This window comes from Schistosoma mansoni, chromosome 2 (genome assembly GCF_000237925.1).
Source record: "Schistosoma mansoni strain Puerto Rico chromosome 2, complete genome".
Lineage (NCBI taxonomy): Eukaryota > Metazoa > Platyhelminthes > Trematoda > Strigeidida > Schistosomatidae > Schistosoma > Schistosoma mansoni.
In genome coordinates this window covers 33,110,877-33,135,668 of record NC_031496.1, presented here as the reverse complement: position 1 = coordinate 33,135,668, position 24,792 = coordinate 33,110,877, and the positions used below count along the sequence as shown (strand labels likewise).

At 36.5% G+C, this 24,792-nt stretch overlaps 1 protein-coding gene across 1 annotated transcript in view; it reads left to right on the top strand.

Moving 5' to 3' along the window:
* Smp_146950 (hypothetical protein) overlaps positions 1-24,792 on the top strand; it is a gene marked incomplete at both ends in the record, with an annotated part of 126,748 nt that overhangs the window by 91,583 nt on the left and 10,373 nt on the right. Inside the window, 14 exons of the mRNA XM_018796423.1 lie at positions 975-1,045; positions 3,407-3,608; positions 4,962-5,071; positions 6,245-6,443; positions 8,572-8,685; positions 10,504-10,854; positions 12,681-12,971; positions 13,716-13,855; positions 16,356-16,521; positions 18,047-18,126; positions 19,663-19,921; positions 21,119-21,214; positions 22,397-22,693; positions 24,385-24,489. Coding sequence (XP_018650637.1) covers positions 975-1,045; positions 3,407-3,608; positions 4,962-5,071; positions 6,245-6,443; positions 8,572-8,685; positions 10,504-10,854; positions 12,681-12,971; positions 13,716-13,855; positions 16,356-16,521; positions 18,047-18,126; positions 19,663-19,921; positions 21,119-21,214; positions 22,397-22,693; positions 24,385-24,489 — 2,481 coding nt within the window. The remainder of the gene's footprint in view (positions 1-974; positions 1,046-3,406; positions 3,609-4,961; positions 5,072-6,244; positions 6,444-8,571; positions 8,686-10,503; positions 10,855-12,680; positions 12,972-13,715; positions 13,856-16,355; positions 16,522-18,046; positions 18,127-19,662; positions 19,922-21,118; positions 21,215-22,396; positions 22,694-24,384; positions 24,490-24,792) is intronic.

Below are 24,792 nucleotides of genomic sequence, written 5' to 3'. Positions count from 1 at the left end.
AGTAAATAGATTACTGGATCCAAAACTTTCGATGAGAATCAATCGAATGTTGGATATCTGGCAAATAACCACAAATTGTCGCATTATATTCACTGACATAGCGTTACTATACTTATTGTCGAATTTCAGGATGTAACTTATTTAAGTATCTGACTTCTGATAGATTAAAAACTAAAGGTAACCAAACAGGTTTCAATTTTGATTAAACTGTTGAATTCTGCATTACTATTGAATGTATAATGCTTGTTAAAAGAATACGTCAACAGAGATCATATAACTTCTATTTTACTGTATTGAAATTCCTATCTTTATGACCTGTACGACTCCCTCTCAAAGATGATGTACTTACTCACTTACTTACGCCTGTTACTCCTCGTCGAGGAGCATAGGCCGCTCACCAGCATTCTCCATCCAACTGTGTTCTGAGCCTTCCTTTCCAGATGATGTAAACTGACTAAAATTCGATTCAGAACTTTATTTCGACCATCTGATTTTCATAAGTTCTTTTAAGATTTAACAGAAGTCAGATTCTTAACTTTAACTCAGTCGTACTCAGTTAGCTACTGTTCATTAACTGAATCAGTTAATGAAATAGACAAGAGATAACATAAGTTCAAATCTTTTATTTACACAAAAGGTGGATATTTGTTCTGATTATATATTATCCTTTCAGTATCGACAGATCTCATTCTGACTCTTGATATACTTAAAAAAAGGAGATATTTTCGTTGATATATCATCTCTATAAACTAAGGTTACCACTTTGTACATGTTACTTACTTACTCACTTACTGACGCCTGTTATCCCTCGTAAAGGAGCATAGGCTTCACACCAGCATTATCCATCCAATCCTGTCCTGGACAATCCTTTCCAGTTCTTTTCAGTTGTTACTTTCTTCATGCACTGAGAGTTAATGACGTTTTTACCATATCGTTTACTTTGCTCGTTTTATTTTTATTTTTATGGAATTCAGCATCACCGGATCCAAGAATCATACTTAAACCAATTTATGATAATCCAGATTCAACATTTCCAACAAGATTGGTTTGTATGGATTTGAATCCTGAATATGATTCATCAGTTAATCTTACTTCATCATCAATGAGTCAAGAAATGATATCTGTAAGACATAGATTTTCTTTTTAGATGATTAAGTTTGGAATTATATATAGTTAAGATCATGAGTCAATTGAAGCTCGACCATCTGGAAGCACTAGACGGCCAGGAATTACCTCATGGAGCCAGTCACTAGTGAGCATATGATCATTATCAAAAAAAGGGTCTTGTGAAGATTTTAGTAATTTTATATAGTTAAGATCATGAGGCGGGATCGTGGATGCCCACTGCCACTGAGGAGTCCCATTCATGATCTTAACTAGATAAAATTACTAAAATCTCCACAAAATCCCCTTGTGATAAACAATTTCTTACACAAATTCTTTTGTTACCTGGAGAAATTCTAAGATGGAACATAAGATATTCATATCTCATGATGCTGGAGTTGTTGTTATCTCTGACCTAGGAAGATTTGGTTGTGAAGCTTTCATGGTTCCTCTGAACAACATCATCAAGAACCGACAAAAAACATGAATTTCAATTCACCTGATTGTACAAACTAGTAGCTATGTGGACTAGGTAACTAAGTGTATGAAGTTTGAAGCCAAAGGTACTGGGTCCAAGTCTTGAAATGGACATTAATTCTGAGATTTAATTACATCCAGTTAACTAGTCACAACAATAATGGATGCAGAATAATATGAATTCATTATAAAACATGGTTTCTCATCAACTGCTTACAATCTAATGTGTATTAGAATTTTAGCATTGGAGTAATAAATAGTGTAGAACATAAGTGAAAGTAAAGGATTGGAATGACAAAAGGTTATCAATGATAACTTCATATATCCATATAGATGTGCAGGAAAAGGTCAGAGGTTATTAGGTGTTAGAATGAAGGAAACATAAAGGGTGGGTGGTGTAATAGTTGAGTGGACTCTTAAAGACAGATAAGATAAATTGTGTGATAATTTTAGAGGTAATAAATGATTCATGGAATTAAAAACAAGTAGGGTGGGTTACGTAATCATTGAATGGAATTTGGAGAGTTCATATAATTTAAAAGAAACAAATGAGTGGAAATGTGTGAGTGAAAGGGTGGTATAAGAATTGGATAATGGATGAGGAATCTAATGCAAAGTAAATATTATTTTCATAGTTGAAATCACGAATCAATTGAAGCTAGACAATCATGGACAGCCGTTTCGTCCAATCATGGGACACCTCAGCAGTGCACACCCACGATCCCGCACTCACGAGATTTGAACCCAGGACCTACTAGTCCCGCACTAGAACACTTAGCCGATAGACCACTCAGCCGGCATCCAATGGTGTTAATATCTAACTTCAACCAATCCAAAACACCAGGCATATAGTTAAATTCAAACGTATTTTGACATTATAAACAAAGGTGAATATTGACTAGCAGTGGAATCCTGTCTCGAATAGTATGAAAAACGTGTTCTGGAATCTACTGCTAGCCATTATCCATCTTTGCATATAAAGCTTATGACTTCAGGCAATATCGAGCGAATCTGTCCACCATGAACAAATATCAATAAGAGACTGATCAATTGCAGTCCTAAACAAAAATGGAAAGATACAAGTAAACAATACCAAGTGTATTGTGACAATACCACATTGATAAAGATCATAGCCTTCAAGAGAAATGAATTTCGATCCTTTAAACATTACATGTCACTATACATATATAACAGTGGATATGATTCACAGGAAAAACAAAAGAGATATTTGAAATCAAGTTATCTAATACTAATATACCAGCCTTATATTGATCACTTAGATTGCATTCACCGATGGAAGTGATTCACAGACTAGCAGCATTGTTCTTTAACATCTTAAAAACACCCAAGTTAAACAAACAGAAAAACCGAAGTAATTTGTTGGAAGTACACTTTAAAAATACCTTTTAATGTATATATCATTCACAATTTAACAGTAATATAAGTAAAAGAAGCGGGTTTTGTGGAGATTTTAGTAAGTTTACAATTGAAATCATAAGTCAATTGAAAGCACTGAACGACCGTTTCGTTAAAACCGTTAGTTGTCAGCTCAGTGGTTGTAGAGGTTAAGCGCTCATGCGCCAGACTGATAGGTTCTGGGTTCGAATCTCGTGAGGCGGGATCGTGGATGCGCACTACTGAGGAGTCGCATACTACGACGAAACGGCCGTCCAGTGCTTCCAGGTTTCCCATGGTGATCTAGCTTCAACTGACTCATGATCTCAACTACTGAAATTAGTAATATAAGTCTTGTTTGTTACAAAAAAGTCTCTATATCAATATGATCAATTATGCTTTATTTGATTGTTTTTTTTTCTTTTTAAAGCATGCAATTACTTCAACTGAACAAAAATTTATTATTAGAAAAGGTGATATCCCTCCAATACGTCGTTTAGAAATGGATTGGAGACGTATTGGTGAATTTGATCCATTTAATAATGATGGTTATTTTACATGTTTTGTAAATAATACTGAAACGAATGGATCAAAAACTATTAAATTACCAAGTGATAAAGTACCTATTCAATGTAAGTTTAAAAGTTATTTCTTTAAATGAATTTATTCAGATGGGTGGGGGGTTTGTGGAGATTTTAGTAATTTTTGTAGGTGAGATCATGAATCAATTGAAGGTAGATCACCATGGAAAACCAGGAAGCAGTAGACGGCCGTTTCGTCATAGTATGGGACTCCTCAGCAATGCAAATCGATGATTCCGCCTCGTGAGAGTGTAACACAGGACCTACCAGTCACGCGCCAGAGCACTTAACCAGTCAACCATTGAACCGGTATCCAACGATGTTAATGTCTAACCTCAACCAATCTATGAAATTGAGCGACCAACTTCCATTGTACTGAGGTAGATAACTATCTCTACCTGACATGGATTAACTCGACTGGTCACGAGTTGTCACTGGAACTCCAGGAATTGCCTCATGGACCAAGAATCTCGCGAGGCGTGGTCGTGGATGAGCACTGCTGAAGAGTCCCACAATAGGACGAAACGCCCGTCCAGTGCTTCCACGTTTTCCATGGTTGTCTAGCTTCAATTGATTCATGATCTCAACTATATAAAATTAATAAAATCTCTACAAAACCTCCTTCTGATACCTATATAACTACTATGTTTAAGAGTGTTCCAGAACCTTCCAGAAGACAAAAACCGTCTGAAATGTCTTTTCTCGAGTGTACAAGTTGTCGTATAGAGTTAGTCTGCGGGTTACAAGAAGAGTTTAGAAAACTGATTCAAGCGTTCATTCAGTAGATTCAACAACAACTCTCTCATGAGTTCTTAGTAATATTTACACAAACTCTGGAAATTATTACTTACATTAATAATCATGACAAGGGATCAGCATTTTATGTGAGACTACATATTTGATAGCAATCGATAGTTAGAGACCTTCAATGACATGGCTTAAAATCATTGGCAATAGCGAAGGTGCATCCACTCTTTTTGTTCTACCAAATTCTAATCTGAATTCTTCATGTCTCTATCTTTATTTCTCTTGCCAAATTTACTTCATTGGATTTAACTCCTTCAACAACATTTTCAAACCTTAATCTTTCACATTACTACTTAAACTCTTACTACTTCTACCACTAAGGGATTTGAATCGACAACTTCATCTCTGTGCTAATGTGGTTTGGCAACTCGAACTGATGTAAGTATGTACGAAGTTCTAAGTTGTGACTGACTGACTATTGAATACGCTACGTATAATACAGCACAATAGCCATAGAAGTAGTTTCCAAATCTTATTTACTAAACTTCTTAGAAATCTACATGTAGGGGTTGGTAACTAATAAAGTATGTTCTATATTAATAAGAATCATTATTAAGCATCTCAAGATAATCTCACCTTTATTAATCTTTTTTTCAGTACCAGAGGATCCGTTTACCAGATTATATATCTATTCACCTGATACATATGTTGTTCCAGAACTTGATGGAAGTGCAAAAATAATGATTCCTGAAGGAGAACAACTACGAGTAAGTCTATAATTATTCTGTATTATTAATCTGCTAAGCAGATCTATATCTGTGTTAGTGACTTTCATAGATAGAATGTTTGATGACAATAGGTTCTCTTCTCATTCTGTGATGAAGGTTACTTATATCCATATAAGTAGTACATAGTGATGGCCAGACAAAGAATGTATTTCAGTAGAAGACCGATAAAGAAAAAGCCGAAACGGAACGCCATTAGTATGGAAATGCATGAGCAATGAAATCAGATAAAATGGACTGATATTTGCAGAAGGAACAGTTAAGATTGAGACAATTGATTGTTATTTTGCAAATTAACTGTTGACTGTATGATTGTCAGATTTTAGTGAGATAGTCTGTCATTTATGCTTAAAAACATTCGAGTGGACCCTCCATATCCACCAACCCGGTTAAAACGCTGGGCATTCACTTTTCATCCTCTCAATTTCGTAAACAGCACCCCTGCCACGAGAAGGCAGTGAGTAGGACTTCCCTGGCAGAGGCTATATATTCGCGTGGCCATGTGAGAGCATTTGGAGAGGGATAGCGGACTCTCTCAATTTTCGGCTGTACCAGGTCATTTGGGGCAAACAAGTGAACAATAACCTCAGTACCTTTATTTACTGCCAAATTTATTTTAATTATTTTTAATAGTTGAAATCATGAATCAATTGAAGCTAGATCATCATGGAAAACCTGGAAGCACTGGACAACCTTTTCGTCCTATTGTGGGCGTCCTCAGCAGTGCTTATCCATGATTCCGCCTCATGAGATTTGAGCCCAGGACCTGTCAGTCCTGGAGTTCCAGTGAGAAGCAGTAACCAGGGGAGTTCAACCAGGTCTGTGGTGAGATATCAACTCACTGAAGACAATGGTGAAAGGTTGCTTAATTTCATGTATTGGTTTAACTTAGACATTATTACCATTGGATACCAGCCGACTCAGTGGTCTAGTGGTTAAGCGCTCACGCACGTGACTGGAAGGTTCTGAGTTCGAACCTCGCGAAACGGGATCGTGGATGCACATTGCTGAGGAGTCTCACAATAGGACGAATTGACCGTCCAGTGCTTCCAGGTTGTCCATAGTGATCTAGCTTCAATCGACTTACGATCTCAACTAACAAAATTACTATCATATCTACATAAACTCCTGATATTATTTATTTTTTGTTACTAGATTTATTGTGTATTTGAAGCTAGACCTTCAAATGAATTTCATGGTTGGCGTGGAACAACTTCAGAAATCGAAAATAATATAAAAATTGAACATAGAATTTATTCATCATTAGCACAAACAGATAAAGCTAATTTAAGTTTAGATGGACAAAAATTAGAATGTGTTTATGGTGAACGAAGTAAACCATTAGAAATATCTGGTAAGTTGAATTTTTTTTATCATTAACAATGTATACTGGTCGGCGCCTATACTCCATTGGGAGTAACAGGCGTAAGTAATTAAGTAAGTAATGTTGATGTGTTCATTACTTATTTACTCCTGTTACCCTTCGTGGAGGAGCATAGGCCGCCCACCAGCATTCTCCATTCAACTTTGTCCTGAGCCTTCCTTTCCAGTTCTTTCCAGTTAATATTCATCCTTTTCATATCTACTTCTATTTCCCGGTGTAATGTGTTCTTTGGCCTTTCTCTTTTCCACTTCTCTTCAGGATTCCAAGTTAGGGATTGCCTTGTAATGCACATTGGTGATTTCCTTCATGTTTGTCCTATCCACTTCCAACGTCTTTTCCAAATTTCCTCTTCAACTGGAAGCTGGTTTGTCTTCTCCCACAGAAGGCTGATAATATCCGGCCAATGGATGTTGAGTATTTTCCGTAGACAATGTGTTCATTAGGCGTCCAATAGATACCTTCAGTACTGAATTATACCACATAATTGACTAGTGTATCATTATTTAATTCATCGTTTGATCCTAATGTCTTTACTGTACTCTATGATCAAACATTGTGGGTTTATGTTGCAAATAGATTATAAGAGAAAACGCGGTAAGACGATAATTTATGGATGACCTCTGAGCCACGTTAAAATGACATTGAAATGTCCACCTACCTACTAGGACTAGATGAAGGTTATAAACCTGTTTAAGGAATTAGAATTACGATTTACAGTTGACGGTTAAGGTTAGGAATTAGATTTAGGATTTTCATCACGAACTGACATCAGTTAAAAAGCTGAAACACTATTTAAACAAATGAGCGAATGAATTTCGCACCAAAATTTAGGACCTGTTATCTTATATCTAAATGGTTCATCCATGGATTATAGTCTCAACGAAAATGTTGCTTCTGGTGGATGCAAATACAAGTTTAACGTGTTATCCAAATGATCAACATACATTTAATGTTCCTGACTTTCCATCTTATCTTGAACTTCGAACTATACGTTATCTAAATAATGAATCCGTGCTCTTTTAGATTTTATAGTTGAATTCATAAATCAGTTGAAGCTAGATCACCATGAAAAAGCTTGAAGCGCTCGATCGCTTTTTTGTCCTAGTATAGAACTCATCAGCAGTGCTCACTCACGATCCTGCCTCCCGAGATTCAAACCCAGAACCTATCAGTCTCGCACGCAAACGCTGAGGCTCTAGACCACTGAGCTGGCAGCTGACAGTGTTAATATCTAACTTCAACCAATCCACGAAATTAAGCAATCATCCACCATTATCTTCAGCGAGTCACTATCTCACAACCGACCTGGTTGAATTACAGTTGTCACTGTTTCTTTTAGACTTACCATTTTTAGGCTAATCCCTTCGCTTTTGATCTTTGTTTTTAGAAAAAATTTATTACACCAGTTCGTTAGTCGTTATCTAAATTAGCATTTACCATAAATATATTTTCTTACTTTAGTCTCAGAGAAGGGAATGGCAGTTTCTAATCCATCGCATGCGTGCATCCTGTGTGCAATGACTTAATTGCAGCCCTTAACAACAATGGGATGATACAAGCAAACAATACCAAGTGAATTAAAATTCACCCCATTGCACAAGCAGGTGGCTATCAGGATTTAGTACTTAGGTAAATAACGTGATGGCCTTCGAAACGAACGGTACTGAATTCGAGTCTCAGGGTAAACATCAACTCTGAGATTCAGGTAAGTCTAGCTGACGAGCTCCAAATAGAACAAAACGCGCCTCATGTATCCCATTGTTAGCCACCATCCACCATTGCTGGTTTGCATGTTCTATTCAAAAACATCTTTAGTCCATTACTCTGCATCCGACAACTCATATATAATTAATCAATTGTTGACATGGAACAATCAATGTCTGAATATGTCAGTGGTATTTATTAAGACTGAGGTAACTAATATCGACAGTTTTTATGATCTCAAGAGTGTAGATATAAGTGTAATTTGGCTTCTCATGAATGACAATTTGATTCTATACAGTTTGAAACCAGTTATTCAATAGAATTCGAACAATGATCAACGTACTACTTACCAGTTACAGTGTTAAGTATCTTTTTTTCATTTTTGTTTGTTTAGTTATTCCTAAAGATGAACGAAAACTTCATGCAAAAATATTAAGTGATGCATTTATAAATGATCGTCTTGTTGGTATTACTGGAAGTGATATGAATTTGACATGTGATGTTAAACGTAAGTGAATTAACATTTATGTTCATCTCAATAACTGAATCTATACATATATACTTATGACTGTTACTCCCCCGCCATGGAGGAGCATAGGCCGCTCACCAGCGATCTCCATCATGGTCAATGCTTTCCAGTTGTTTCCAGTTCCTATTCCTTCTTTTCATATCTGTTTGCATTTCCCAAACTAGTGTGTTCTTCAGCTTTCCTCCTTTCCTGTTTATCTTCAGGATTCCAAGTTAGGGCTTACTTCGTGATTCATGTGAACATTTAGTGTAATCAATTCGTCAAGATTTCATTTCAACAGAAGAACTACTAAACACTAAGCAGTACTAGTTTGGCACTTTTATAGTCAGTCAGAAACATGTTAAATCGATAAAGGTCCGATCTTATGGTGAACAAGATAAACACAGTTCAGTGTGATGGGAATCTCTGATTCAACCAGTATATAAGTTATGACCCCTTTCACAATTCGATTGACAATTATACAAGTGAAAACTTGTTCGAAATATATTCCACTAATCTATCACATAGTTCTGATAATCTTCGTCTTCCTATTACACTACGGAAACTTATCAAAGGGACTTATTACTTTCAAACTTTTAATTCAAATTGTAGTGTCAGTTGATATGTTAAGCCCATATACCGTTATCTTAACTTCTGGACAAGTCAATTTATCTATCCATTTGGATTCATGTTTTCGCCTTGTTAATTATTCACTTATCAACCCTAACTATTTTTGGGTTCGTGTTCACTCGTCAGCGTCGCTAATTCTGTGGCCTGTTCCATAGGTGGCTCACTAATTCTGTAGTGCTGTGCTTCGTTAATCGTTCACCTCGATAACCGTTATAATACAAATCAGAAGGCAAAAAGAAGCTTTAACTATAGTTTTATTGACAAATGATGCAGGCCAGAAAGTTATGAGCACATTTGCGAATAACAGCGAGCGAAGCAAAAATAGTCAGGGTTAATAAGTGAATAATTAACAAAGTGAAAACATGATTCAAGATGGATAGGTAAGTTAGCTTGTCCATATGTTAGAATAAGGGTATTTGGCCTTAACATATCAACCGACACTATAAAATATTCTTACATTTCGTTCATGATCAATCTGTTCAAAAATCAATGAGTCTTTTATTTCTGAAGTTATGGCATACGAAAAGATGGTGCACATTTGTAGCTCCGATGGACGATTATGATGGAGCTTTGTTCTCTGAGATGGATAATTTTGTGGTGGAGCTTTCATCGTTCTTCTTCTGAACGACATCAGAAAAACAATGAAAGCTCCACGACCAAACCATCCATTTCAGAGAACAAAATTCCACCAAAATGAGAAAAGATTTTAAACTGATATATTAACATTTGAGTGCTATGAAAGGAATTCGCTAATATCTAAATTCTTCATTGTGACCCTCCCTCGATTGAAATGTACGTAGACTTCGCATATGTTTACACTAGCTCATATCATACACAATTGTTTATAAGATGTTAGTTGGATATGGTCAACAGGAAACCCTGGACCCGAGTTTCGTGCTACTTGGCACTCATCAGCAAGGTGTACCTGTAATCTTGAGGAAACTGGTGTTCCCTAACAGATTCGATCCCGTGTCACTCAGCTTCATAGTCAGAGACGTTACCACTGAGCTATTCGGGAGGCGATCGAACTCCTGTAGGACTGAGATGTAATCACAATGGATTGATCACTGGGTGGTGGTGCTGATCAATGTCATATGTGTATATATATTAATTTTTTCACTATTTTTTACTTATGAATTCGTCAAAAAAAACCTTTTCCCTTTTCTATTCCTCTATTCTTATTATTAGATACAACTAGGAAACCAGCTACTATTGATAAAATTGATTGGTATGTCCAATATCCTAATGGTATTCGACGTGATATTAAACATACACAATTAGCCGACAGTTTATCAACGGGTCCTAAAGGGGAATGGATTTATTTTACTAAATTAACTGAAAAACCACAAGGTTTAAATATTTTTTGTGTTGTACGTTTAGAAGATATACAAAAAGCAACACAAGCATATTATTCTTCACCTCATATTAGTTTATGGATCCGTGAACCGAAAGTACTGGTTTCTATTGAAGGACAAGATCATCTAGGTATAATTACTGGAATTGAAACACAAACTGCACAAATTAAATGTATTGTTAAAGGTAAGTTAGAGTTGTTATTCAGATAAAGTATTTTTTTTTAACCTAATCACATATTATAAGCAAAGATAGATAGTGACTAGCAGTGGAATCCAGGAAGCGTGCCACTTCGTCCTATTTGAGACTCATCAGCTGGATGTAACTACATCTCAGAGTAGATGTTCACTCTGGAACTAGAACCCAGTACGTTTCACTTAAAACACCATCGCGTTATCCATTCAGCTACTGAGTCCTGATAGCCACTTGCTTGTGTAATGGGGTGAAATTTGAATTCACTTAGTATTGTTTGTTTGAATCATCCCATTGATGTTTAGGACTGCAACTGGTCAGTCTCTTATTGGCCATATGTGCATACTGTGCATTCCACTACTAGCCACTATCCATCTTTGTTTATAATACTTGTGAATGAAGGCAATATCGAGGCAATACGCACAGTATTTTTATTTTTTTATTTAAACACATATATATTGGTGCAAAAGGGCACCAGGTACATCTGCGCCACACTATTTGTATGTGTGGGCTGTGATACTGCCCGGGTACCCAAACCGAAGCAAGTGGTTTTCTTAGGGGGCCACACCCGGAGCCTTTGACCAAAAGATCTGATCCACAAGGCAGTGGAGCATCGTGAGGAGATGCAGTCCCATGGTAGCCGTTGACCAATGACAGGTTCGTCCGCCATTCGTTCCATCAGGATACTGGAGCCCATGTGCACCATTGGTTTGGAATCAGGGTTTTCCAACTCCCCTAGGTGGACCCTCCGTGTCCACCAACCCGGTTAAAGTGCCGGACATTCGCTTTTCGTCCTCTCACTTTCGTAAACAACACCCCCGCCACGAGAAGGTAGTGAGTAGGACTTCCCTGGCATGGGCTATATATTCGCTGGCCATATGAGAGCATTCTGAGAGGGAGAGAGAACTCTCTCCATTCTCGGCCGTACCAGGGCATTTGGGGGCACGCACAGTATGCACATACACCAATACGAGACTGACCAGTTGCAGTCCTAAACATCAATGGGATGATTCAAACAAAAAATACTAAGTGAATTTAATTGTTAGATAACCAAAAAGTCAGATCAGTGTACATGTTCATGTAACACAAGGTATATGCATCAACAATACCACTCCCACAATCCAGCCCAGAGTTCCTCTGGTACAAAACAACTTACCATAGAGCAAAACATGGTTAATAAATATCGCTGTTAAGTACCGTGAGATCAATAAGGGTATTCCTTACGAAATGGAATCAAATCTTTATCTGCGAGAATTTGATCGAACACTAACCGTTTTTAGCAAACAGTCAAATAGTTAACCATTCCACACCGTAATCTTGAGTTCGGTAACATGTGACAACAAAATTAACAAACTATGGCAAAGGGGTTACCTTAGTCAGATAAAGGCCCGGTCAAAGAAAACTGACAAATATATAACCGCAGCAACAAGAGTTCTGAGTAAGGGTTAAAAGAAATTAAGATGTAACAATACAGTTAAACAAGATACTTTGGAGTGATGTCTTTTTAGACTATTCATTCTGTTACAGCCTTTGCCAAAGATGTAAATATGATATTTCTGTTATAATCAGAAGGGATTTTTTGTGGAGATTTAGTATTTTCATAGTTAAAAGCGTGAGTCAATTGAAGTTAGACCATCAGGGAAAACCTGGAAGCACTGGACAGCCGTTTCGTCCTATTGTGTGACTTACTCCTCAGCAGTGCGTATCCACTATCTCACCTCATGAGATTCGAACCCAGGACCTATCAGTCTGTTATATTATATTGCTTCATTGAAAATATAGTTATTTAAACCTGATTATTTTTGATCCATATTTATCAGATGCATGGCGTAATAAAACTGTAGAAGAAGCTGATATAGCATGGGAAACAAAAATTACATCCATTCAAGAAGAATTATCTAATAATAATAATGAAAGAGCTAGACCACAACCATCACCAAAAGATTTACCAATGTTAGGCGCTAAAGCTTTATATGATACAATGGTTATAGCCGGTTTACGAAGACAACCTAATTGGATAGCTAGATTTCGATGTAAAGGAACTGATTTAAAAACTGGTGCATATGGATATTCTGATTTTGTGAAACTAGAAGTTTTGCCTGGTGATACTTGTAAGTTGGTCAACCTTATTTTTACTTTGATATGACTTTCCATTATTCAATTCGTTAGAAAAGAACAAGTAGTTTGAGTAGGTATTCCAATTCTCATAGTAGGACATTCATAAACAACGTCATAAATTCGAATTCGAAACAATCATTTAGAAACTTACATTAGGCTATTCAACCTGGAACAATATAAATACTTACTTACGCCTGTTACCACTTGTAGAGAAGCATAAGCAGCTCACCTGCACTCTCCATCCAACTCTGTCTTGGTCAATCCTTTCCAGTTTATTTCCAGTTAACATTCATCCTTTTCACATCTGTTTGCATTACCCAACATAGTGTGTTCTTCAGCCTTCTCCTTTTCCGCTTCAGATAAATTTTATAGTAAGGCATCTTCAGATACAGGCTTAATGTACTTGGCTCGTGGATTCAACTGTTTGAAACCTTCAGTTGGTCATTTAGGAGTGAAATATAAGAAGACTGCATTTTGATCAACGAATTGACATCTTAGGTTTGATATTTCCATACATTCTGAAGTACTGAAAGATCTTGGAGTATTGATGAAGGGTCTCATACTATACTGGATAAGCAATCCGCTCCCCCTTTGTTTTTAATGCTCATCTAGGTGAAGTCAATAAGCATTAACTATGATTTCATTAAGATACAATGCATTGCTTACTATATAAAAACAAATCTTCATTACCCATACTCCTCTATTTGATAATTATTGGGATTCATTCAATTTTGTAGTGGAACAAGTTCCTAAACTTCGACTTATTAGTCATACGGATCCAAATTCACCTTATCCAAATAAAGTGGAATGTATTGATGATAATCAAAATTATGAATCACAAGTAACTTGGACTCGTCAAGATGAACCGATTGATCCAGTAAGTGATTAATTTGATATAGTTTTCTTTTATCTGATATGAGTAAAATAAATCAAACATAATAGAATTCAATACTTCATTTAGTATTGTTTGTTTAAATCTTCCCATCGATGTGTTAGAACTGCACCCCATCGCACAAGCAAATGGCTATCAGGACTCAGTGGCCGAGTGGATAACGCGATGGCGTTTGAAGCGAACGATACTGGGCTCGAATCCCAGAGTGAACATCAACTCTGAGATGCAGGTACATCCAGCTGATGAGTCCAAAATAGTCGAAACGCATAACCTGGATTCCACTGCTAGTTACTATCCATCTTTGCTTAGAATTCAATGTTGTTTGAATTCTTGCTTTGTATAACTAACCGGAGTATTTTATTTCATGATATGGCAAATAAACTTTTACTTTCTGGTTAGCATTGTTTTAGCTAGGTAGTTTTCTACGGGATGGGGTCGCTAATGCCCCATGCCCAACCCTCCTCCTTTATCCGGGTTTGAGACCGGCAGTAGCCCTTGGAGGAGCTACAGACGGAGTTAGCAAATAAAAGTGACCATCTTAACTACATTCAGAGCTGTTTTATTCGAATCTATAATTTAGGATAATTATATTTTTTTGCACTAGGGAAAAAAGTAGGTAATGCATAACAAACATGTTGCCTTCTATTCACTCAAAGGAACCCTCATTCATTGCAAATGGTTTAACTTCCATTTGTCTAAGTTGCCTTTCAGATACACTATGTATCGTTTATTTTATCTGAGAAGGTAAAAATGCAAAACCATTTGGAATTCTATACAAAGTGAGGCAATCTATCTATTAACAGTGTTGAACTCTGTTGAGTATGATTGAATAGAGACAGATAAATGAAGAATATTATTTTTAATTAGTTCATCATCAGGTTAGTTTTCTATGGGATGGGGTAACTAACTCCATGCCCAACCACTTTCTTTATCCTTCATTTCAAATGAATTACTAAGGTTATTGACTCGAATCGGTAAAGCTGTAGAGGTGAGACTATAACGTATGGACAACATTTGAGTGACGCTGAACTGACCTTGAGAGTGTCCATCTAATAACTGGAACCAAATTGGGGTTATAAACCAATGTAAATATTTAGAATTATGATTCACGGTTGACAGTTAGGGTTAGGAATTAGATTTAAGATTCTCATCATGAACTGACATCAGCTGAAATAACGAAATGGTATATAGCCAAATGAATGTATGAATCTGAGACCTCTTATCTTATCCCTGATTGGTTCATCAATAAATTGTAGTCTCGACTCCGTAGTAATATGTAAGAAACAAAAACAAAACTTACTAAAAAAATTGTATGGAATATTATGAATCGTTGAGATGGTGAAGAAGATTTGTAGCTTCTACCCAAAGATTATGCTCATGATGTCGTTCAGAAGAACGACGATAGTTCCACGACCAAACCATCCAGATCAGAGAACAAAACTCCATGAAAAACTATAAATCGTTAATAAACAGTTTCATTTCATTTACTACATGACCGTAATGAGCATTGAATGTAGACATTGTTTGATTCTTTCTATACCATGAAGATCTAATGCTTGCTAACATTTGGTTCAAGTTATCTGTTAGTAAGCATGATATTACTTTCTCCGAAGAAACGAGTGAATCGGTAAATATGCATTAAAATGATGTTTGTAAGAAAGGTTCTAACTATACACAAGAATATTTCATTGACATAATTCATCTTCAGTGTAAAAGCAGCATCAGTAGCAGTAAGTCTCAATATAAACAAAGGGAAAAGCAGGACTTTTCGATACAATACAGTATGAACCAATCGAAATACACTTGACGGAAAAGCTTTGGAGGACGTGGTAACCTTTACGGGGGATCTGACGCAGATGTGAAGACGCGGATCGACAAAGCAAAAGCAGCATATTTACAATTGAAGAACATCTGCAACTCAAAACAATTGTCAACCAACACCAAAGTCACAATTTTCAATACAAATTTCAAGACAGTTCAACATTATGGGACATAGACGTGGAGGATTACGAATGACATCATCCAGAAGATACAGGTGTTTATTACCAGATGTCTACGCAAAATACTTCGGATCCGTTGACCAGACACTATCAACAAAAACCTACTGAGGGAGAGAACAAACCAGATTCCAGAGTAGGAAGAAACCAGGAAGAAGCTCTGGAGTTGGATAGGACACACATTGAGGAAATCACCTAACTGCGTCAAAAGGTAAGTCCTCACATGGAATTCCGAAGGTTAAATGAGAAGAAGAAGAACACAGAACACATTAGACCGATAAACGGAAACAGATATGAGGAGAATGAACAACAGTTGGTCAGAACTAGAAAGGAAGGTCCAGGGCAGATTGCGTTGTAGAATGCTGGTCGGCGACCTATGCTCCATTGGGAGTAACAGGCGTAAGTATTTAAGTAAGTATTATTCATCGTAGTAACTTCTCCGATGTTTCGAAATTATCATCTTTCTTTTATTTTCAAAATCAATTTAGGCACAAATAACAACAACACCTAATAATGCTGTATTAAAATGGACACATAATGGAATGGATAAATTTGATCCTAGAATAGATGCTGGTATTTATACTTGTCGATCAGTAAATCCATATTCATCATCAGTGAAACAAGTATATATTCCATATGATTTAATGGTGACAGGTATGGAACTTCTATGCTGTTTTGCTTTCTTTTAGTCATAACCAACAGTCTACTCTTCACATAATCTAGTATAATAAAGGAAACATAGGAAAACTGATGAATTAGAACAAACGAGATGGCGTTTGAAGCTAAAGGTACTGGGTTCGAGTCTCGGAGTGAACTTCAACTCTGAGATGCAGGTACATCCAGCTGACGAGCCCCAAATAGGACGAAACCCTTGTCCTGAATTCCACTACTAGCCGCTATCCATCTTTGCTTACAATCTGTAGAGGCAACTTGTCAAATAGATGTAATTGTAAGAAAATGTTGATGTTACCATTTAGACACAGACTCAAAATTAATTAAGTCAAATACCATTGAGTTAAAGAGATAGTCAATATGATTAGTGAACTAGGATGTAATAAGTTGATGAAAGTCTCTACTTGATCAATATTCATTACTAAGTCGACTTGAAAAGTTCTTACGGCTAATGCTTAACATTTAGTAATAATGATGATCTAAGCATATGCAACTGTGGTGTATGCTACCGATGTCCACAGATATAAATAGTATATATCATCAATAAAATGTGAAATGTCTGGCGTTAGAATGTTAAGAAGATCGAAAAAAAGAGAACCAGAACAGAGAATGATTGATGTGGAAATAAAGGAACAATGACGTCTGAGACAATTGATTGAAATTTTACAAATGAAGTATTTTCATAGTTGAAATCATGGGTCAGTTGAAGCCAGACCACCATGGAAAACCTGGAAGCACTGGACGGCCGTTTCGTCCTATTGTGTGACTCCTTAGCAGTGCACATCCATGAAGTATTGATTGTATGATTCTCAGATTTTACTAAGAGATTCTGTAATTTTGTGTTGAAATACATTCGATTGTCTCCGTCTGTGTTCTCATTCACTACATAACAAATAGTTTTAAGATATCGGTAATTAAATCGGTTTGCAAGCAGTTTACACTTATCATCATTTATCTGACATTTTGGACTTGTGCCACAGAGCAGAGTGTGTTAATATTTGCATGATCTTTACTTCATTAATATAAAAATATTATTATGACATAATCAAATTCCTGTACAGTGAGCTTAACAACACGATGTCGGTATATAATTTGGTTGATTTTTTTCACAGTTAGAAGAGGTTTTGTGAAGACTTCAGTATTTTCATAGTTGAAATCATGAGTCAATTGAAGCTAGACCATTATGGAAAACCTCGAAGCACAGCTTTACGGCCGTTTCCTCCTATTGTGAGACTCCTCAGCAGTGCGCATCCACGATCTCGCCTGATGAGATTCCAACCCAGGACCTACCAGTCTCGCGCCAGAGCACTCAACTGATAGACCACTGAGCCGTCATCTAATGGTAGTTAGGTCCAAGGTTCGAATCTCGGTAGGCGGGATCGTGGATGTGCACTGCTGAAGAGTCCCACAATAGGACGAAATGGCCGTCCAATGCTTCCACGTTTTTAAGAGTATAAAGCTATTAGACTATACTCATTCTTACATGATTATATTCATCTCTTTGTAGACTATGAAACACCAATAACTCCTGAAGTAAGAATATTATCAAATGTTAATGAAATATTCCAAGATTCTGGTGATCGATATGTTCGTGTTATTCAAGGGCAACCATTTGAAGTAATTTTGAATTATAATTAAAATTATAATAATAGTGTATTATGATTGAATTGATGGTTTAAAAGTTTTACAGTATAATAATACAGAATGGAATATCTTCTTACTTACTTACTTATGCCTGTTACTCCCAATGGAGCACAGTCCGCCGACCAGCATTCTACAACACACTCTGTCCTGGCCCTTCCTTTCTAGTTTTATCCAACTTTTGTTCATTCTTCTCATGTCTGTTTCCATTTTTCGGTGTAATACGTTCTTTCGTCTTCCTCTTCTCCTTTCACCTTGATTATTCCATGTGAGGGCTTGTCTTGTGACGCAGTTGGGTGCTTTCTTCAATATATGTCCTATCCGATTCCAGCGCTTCTTCTTGATTTCTTCCTCTGCTGGAATCTGTTTTTTTTCTCACACAGTAGCTTGTTGCTGATAGTGTCTGGTCAACGAATCCGTCATATTTTACGTAGACATCTGATAATAAACACCTGTATCTTCTGGATGATGGATTTCGTAGTTGTCAAAGTTTCCGTTCCATACAGTAGAACTGTCTTGACATTTGTATTGAAAATTCTGATCATTGGTATTGGTTGACAATTGTTTTGAGTTGCAGATGTTCTTCAATTGTAAATATGCTGCTCTTGCTTTGCCGATCCGCGTCTTCACATCTGCATCAGATTCACTGTATCCATCGATGATGCTGTGCAGATATGTAAAGGTCTCCACCTCCTCCGAAGCTTCTCCGTCAAGTATAATTCGAAATGACTTTAAATGTACGTAGGTTTTAAGTAAACATGTTACTTAGTCAAATGTATGGAAGGAGAGACAGAGAGAGTAAAGGAGCTTATGGATATGGAAGAGATGAAAATGTGTGTGAATAGTATTCAATTTACATGAAGTAAAGAATATACTGCTTAGTAGTTCACTTTGCATTACTCTGTGACTTTGAAATTTCCTGCGAAAGTAAAAAAGAGTGTGATAAGGATACAATTGTTTGATTATAGGTAACTTTGAAGCATTATTGTTAAGACGAGCACGTATTACTGAGGTTAAGTATAAGGTATTTGTTTCAGTCGGTAAATCCGTTTGAAAATCTTGATTGATCAAGGATCTGATGTAAGTATGAAGTATACACAACCATCGGCTAGCAGGAGTAGGAGTAGATTGGAAAAAAGTTAGGGAGGCCAAATCGAGACATAAAATCCACCCATGAAGTCAGTGTCTTTTGGACTGACCCATCTGGTTGCCTATTTGAATCTGTGGTTCCCCAACGTTTAGCCCCTCTCATTATGGTTTACTCCTTCATTAGTTACCATGGTAACTTTATTCCGTCTTGGTAATATGGTATAGTAACTGGAGTTGAATTACAATTCTTTCAGGCTCGATTTTAATTTTGACTGACTGATCGACTATTAAACACACAATGATTATCGTAAACACTGAACATGGAAACTTTGTCATTTGTTCCTGTATTTTGATGACTTGAATCTTCATACCAATAATTCTTCCCTATTTTAGTTAATTTGTACATTCTATGGACATCCTCCACCAGAAGGTGGTTTACAATGGTCAATTGATAGATTTAATGGAACTCGTAATTCATTAAGTTCACATTGGTTATCAATGCAAGGATTAGTTATACAATCCGGTCGTCATTATTGGACAACAATTGGTTCACCACAATTCGATGCTCTAGGTAGACATACTGGTGTATTTCAATGTACTGCATTGAATTCTATTGGTCAAATAATTGAAAGAGATCAAGTTCGAGTAGAACGTAAGTGATATAACTCAAAAAGTTTTTTAAGTAGTATTACTAAATGCTTTTTTCAACAACCATACCATCTTATGATGCTCAATGATATGGTTAGTTAATATAAGAAATCCTTTTATCTGTCTACAGTAAATAACTTTTTATTCAGAGTTGTGATACGTAACATTCAATACATCCTGGTTAGCATTGGACAGCCGTTTCGTTCTAGTATGGAACTTCTCAACAGTGCACATCCATAATCCTAAACATGAGACTCGAACCTAGGACCCTCGGACTCGTGCATGAATGCTTAACCTCTAGAACACTGAACCGGAATCCAACGGTGATAGTGCCTAACTTAAATCAATCCACGATATTTTACGACCATTCTCCATTTTCTTCAATGAGTAATTGCATCATACCTGATCCGGTTAGTTATCATATACTCACTAGTGACTAACTTCGAGAGGTAATTCTTGGAGTTCCAGCGAGAAGCCGTTGCCAGCGGAGTAGAATCCGTGAAAAATAGTTCAAGTATGCAAAAGTCATAGATTTATTTAAAGGCAAAATAATAATAATGTGGCAAAAGAACCAGAGAGACGTTATATAATTTAAAGTGAATACATAGCATTTGTTGTCATCCCATAGTATTCATAACAAGCTTACATCACACTATTCAGAATTGAAACTTGAATGATAAAAAAGTTCAATTGACTAACGCTTTCAACTATGAAAATACTAAATCTCCACCAAAAACCCTTCTGATAATAATAATCATATGCTCACTAGTGACTGACTTCTAGAGGTAAATCCTGCAGTTCTAGTAGGAAGCAGTGACCAGTGGAGTTTAAACCAGGTCTGTTGTGAGATGGAAACTCACTGAAGACAATTGATGAACGGTTGCTGAACTTCGTGGATTGATTGCAGTTAGACAAAAACACCATGGGATGTCGGCTCATTGGTCTATCAGTTAAGTGCTCTGGCGCGAGACTGGTAGATCCTGAGTTCGAATCTCGCGAGGCGAGGTCGTGGATGCGCATTGCTCAGGAGTCTCACAATAGGACGAAACAACCGTCCAGTGCTTCCAGGTTTTCCCTGGTGATCTAGCTTCAATTGACTCACGCTTTCAACTATGAAAATAAAGTTTAGATTGGATTTAACAATATTTTTCCCTCATCTAATTCATCTGTTCTTTTTTTTCTTCGTCTCTTAATGTTTTAGTTCATAAAGTCTATGTACGTATTAATGAATTGAGTGAATCTGGTTTAATTGAAAATCAAAAAGGTTCTAATGGTACAATTACATGTAATGCATATGGTAAGTTTATTATCATTGAATTAGAATAATCAGCACATTGTTTGATTAGATTGGTTAAGGTTTTTTTTTAGCAATCTTGTTTTCTACAGGTTGGTGTTGTTGACCCCATGCTCAACCCTTCTCCTTTAGCCGAGCTTAGGATCGGCAGTAACCCTAGAACAACTAGAGGCGCAGTCGAAAGGAATGTTTGGTTTACACAAAAATATCTAGTCAGGTTTCTCAGGGTTTTTCATGCAAGTGCTTATAATTGAGAAACTGAATTTCCTTTAAAATATATATCTTCTCATAAAACTACAATGGTTATATGAAATCATAAGTGTAATTGGTGTGAAAAAAACCTCCAAGTTGCATTGTACATCATTAGCGATAGTAAATGAGGTGTTAGATGATTAAAATCAATCAGATTAAAGTAGATGGTCGGATTCATATCAAACTGCTCAGTAGTTAGATCTCTTACTGTGATGCTAGACAAAGCACTTTTGAATCTCATCGAGATCATCATTTTCTTCGACAACGCAGATACTTTTTGATGAAAAGTATAAGGCATATTGCCATCTATGATCAAATCATGATGTATACGATGGTAATGCAATTATCCAATAGTTCACTGTTCAACTGCATTGATAGGATTCGATTAACAAGGACTATACTACTTACTGGAGCCGAAACATGGAGAACTACTACAAACGTCGTCAGGAAGTTAGAAGTATTTATAAACAGTTGTCTACGCAAAATACTCAACATCCATTGGCCGGATACCAGCAGCAACAGCATTTTATGGGAAAGGACAAACCAGCTTCCAGCTGAAGAGGAAATTAGGAAAAGACGTCGAAAGTGGATCGGACATACATTGAGGAAATCACCAAACTGAATCATGAGGTAAGCCCTAACTTGGAATCCTGAAGGGAAGCGGAAAACAGGAAGACCAAAGAACTCACTATGCCGGGGATTAGAAGCAGATATGAAAAGGATGAATAGCAACTGGAAAGAACTGGAAAGGAAGGCTCAGGATAGAGTTGGATGGAGAATGCTGGTCAGCGGCCTATGCTCCTCGACGAGGGGTAACAGGCGTAAGTAAGTAAGTAAGTAATACTACTTACTATTCCCCAACTAATCAGTAAATCTATATCAATGCATTAAATACAACTAATCAGTTTCGATTTGTTTTTTTTTCTTTTCCAGATGGTTACTTACAGTTTATTCTACCAGATGCAACTTATACATGGGAAGTAGAACGTATTAACGGTGAACGTGTACATCCAAATCTAATTGCTGATCAAATTGAAATGAATCATAATCAATTACATTATTATGGTTTATCACCTACAGCAAATAAATTAAGAATACGATGTATTGCATTAAATGATACAGCTCGTTATATTTCATCAGATTTTAGTTTTCGAGTATTTGGTAGTGATAAAGGGGAACCAATGAAAATATCAGATATTGAACCAGGTGGAACAAAATGGATAAGTGGAGGTGAGATTGATTGAATAAGAATGATAAATACATGAATGTCATATTTTTTTGGTAGACTCCTAATTTGTGGTAATACACTTATGAAGATCTCCATTTTACTTGGAAAAAATATCTCTGGAAGTTCTTAGAGGTCATATTCTACAGATGTATAGTTGTTGTTTTAAAGTTTTGCTCCCAGTATGTCTTTGGCATGAACATTTGGAACATTGAGAAGAAAACTAAACTGCAAAAGATTAAGTTTGAGGGTGACTTAGCGTGGTGCTAAAAATACTCTAGCTCAGGTGAAGCTCTATTCTCTGAGATGGATTGTTTGGTAATAGAGCTTTCATTTTTTCTTCTGAACAACATAATCAGCACAAACTTCAGGTAGAAGTGAATTGTTTGAACTTCTCCACATATGACTCACAACTTCTCCTGTAGACGTTGATCTTAATTAGTTATTGTTGACCTTTAACCTGTGATTGTCTACCTCTTTATTTTGATTGATCCTTGGTCCTACAGTTGTCCGTAATTTTTCTGACTGATTGATAAATTGGATTGATTTCAAAGTGTTGGTTGGTTGCTGATTGAATTGAATGCTTAGGTTCTAAAAATTCTCTGATACTTTTAGAATTCCCTCTTTTCAAGACCTTAATCTTTTTCATTGTCGAATCTGTGTCCACAGTTGTCCACATGCACTGATATAAGCGATTTGATTAGTTGCTCAACAGCTTGGTCACTATATTTGTTAGTAACTTCATATATAAAGGTAATCCAGTGAACCTAAAGTCTTCACGTCCCTTTAATCCCTACATAAGTATTCCAGATATTCGTATATTTTGCCATTTTCTTTTATGAACCTAGAGACTGAAGTTGTAACCTTGAATTTTTGTAGCCATAGTTACATGTGATAACTGACTTCAAACCCCGCCAGAAAAGACTTTGGAATACGATTGTATGTTTTTTTTCTTGATCAAATGTAACTATTACTAGCTCTTTCTAAATCATGAAAACAGATCTTCACTTATACAAATAAATAACACTAAGTGAATTTAAACTTCACCATATTGCACAAGCAGATGGTTATCAGGACCCAGTAGCTAAGCGGATAACGGGATGGCGTTTGAAGCGAATGGTACTCGATTCAAGTCCCAGAGTGAACATCGATTCAGAGATGCAGATACATCCAGCTGACGAGTCCTAAATAGGCCGAAATGCGCATCCTGGATTCCACTGCTAGCTACTATCCATCTTTGCTTATAGATCTTCACTTATACGTTTGTTTGATTGTCTAGTAATCTTTATACAAGTCTTGTGTATAGCTCTGAATAGTCTTCAGAGTCAGAAGTTAATAAATATATCTTTTTATTAAATTGTAACTTCCATTACATTATCAAAGTCATTGAAAAGATATTAGAGTAATGTTTATTTAATTATATAGTTGAAATCATGAGTCAATTGAAGCTAGACAATCATGGAAAACCTGAAAACACTGGACAGCCGTTTCGTCCTATTGTGGAACTCCTCAGCAGTGCACATCCACGATCCCGCCTCGCGAGATTCGAACCCAGAACCTATCAGTTTCGCGCTCGAGCGCATAGCTACTAGACCGCTGAGCCTATTGTTTATTGATTTTAATTAATTTTTTTTCTGACATCATCAAAGTAGTTTTTCATTTCATTGAAACATTCATAAATTGTCTCATCTTTTAGGTGGTGAAGAAAGAATCACTTTGAAAATTGGTGGAAAAAATGATTTAACTAATCACGTTACAATTAAAGATGGTGAAAATGTTCAATTAAACTGTACTGCTTACGGTAAGTATTATAAAGAGTAAAACTTTCATACCACTGTCATTTGAGAGAATTAACGGGTACATTTCAAATTATTTTCAGAAGGGGTTTTGTGGAGATTTAGTATTTTCATAGTTGAAATTGTGAGTCAATTCATGCTAGACAACCATGGAAAACCTGGAAACACTGGACGGCCGTTTCGTCCTATTATGGGACTCCTCAGTAGTGCGCATCCATGATCTCGCACTGATGAGGAGCCCCATAATAGAACGAAACGGCCGTCCAGTGCTTCCAGGTTTTCCATGGTTTTGCAAATTAAAAACACGA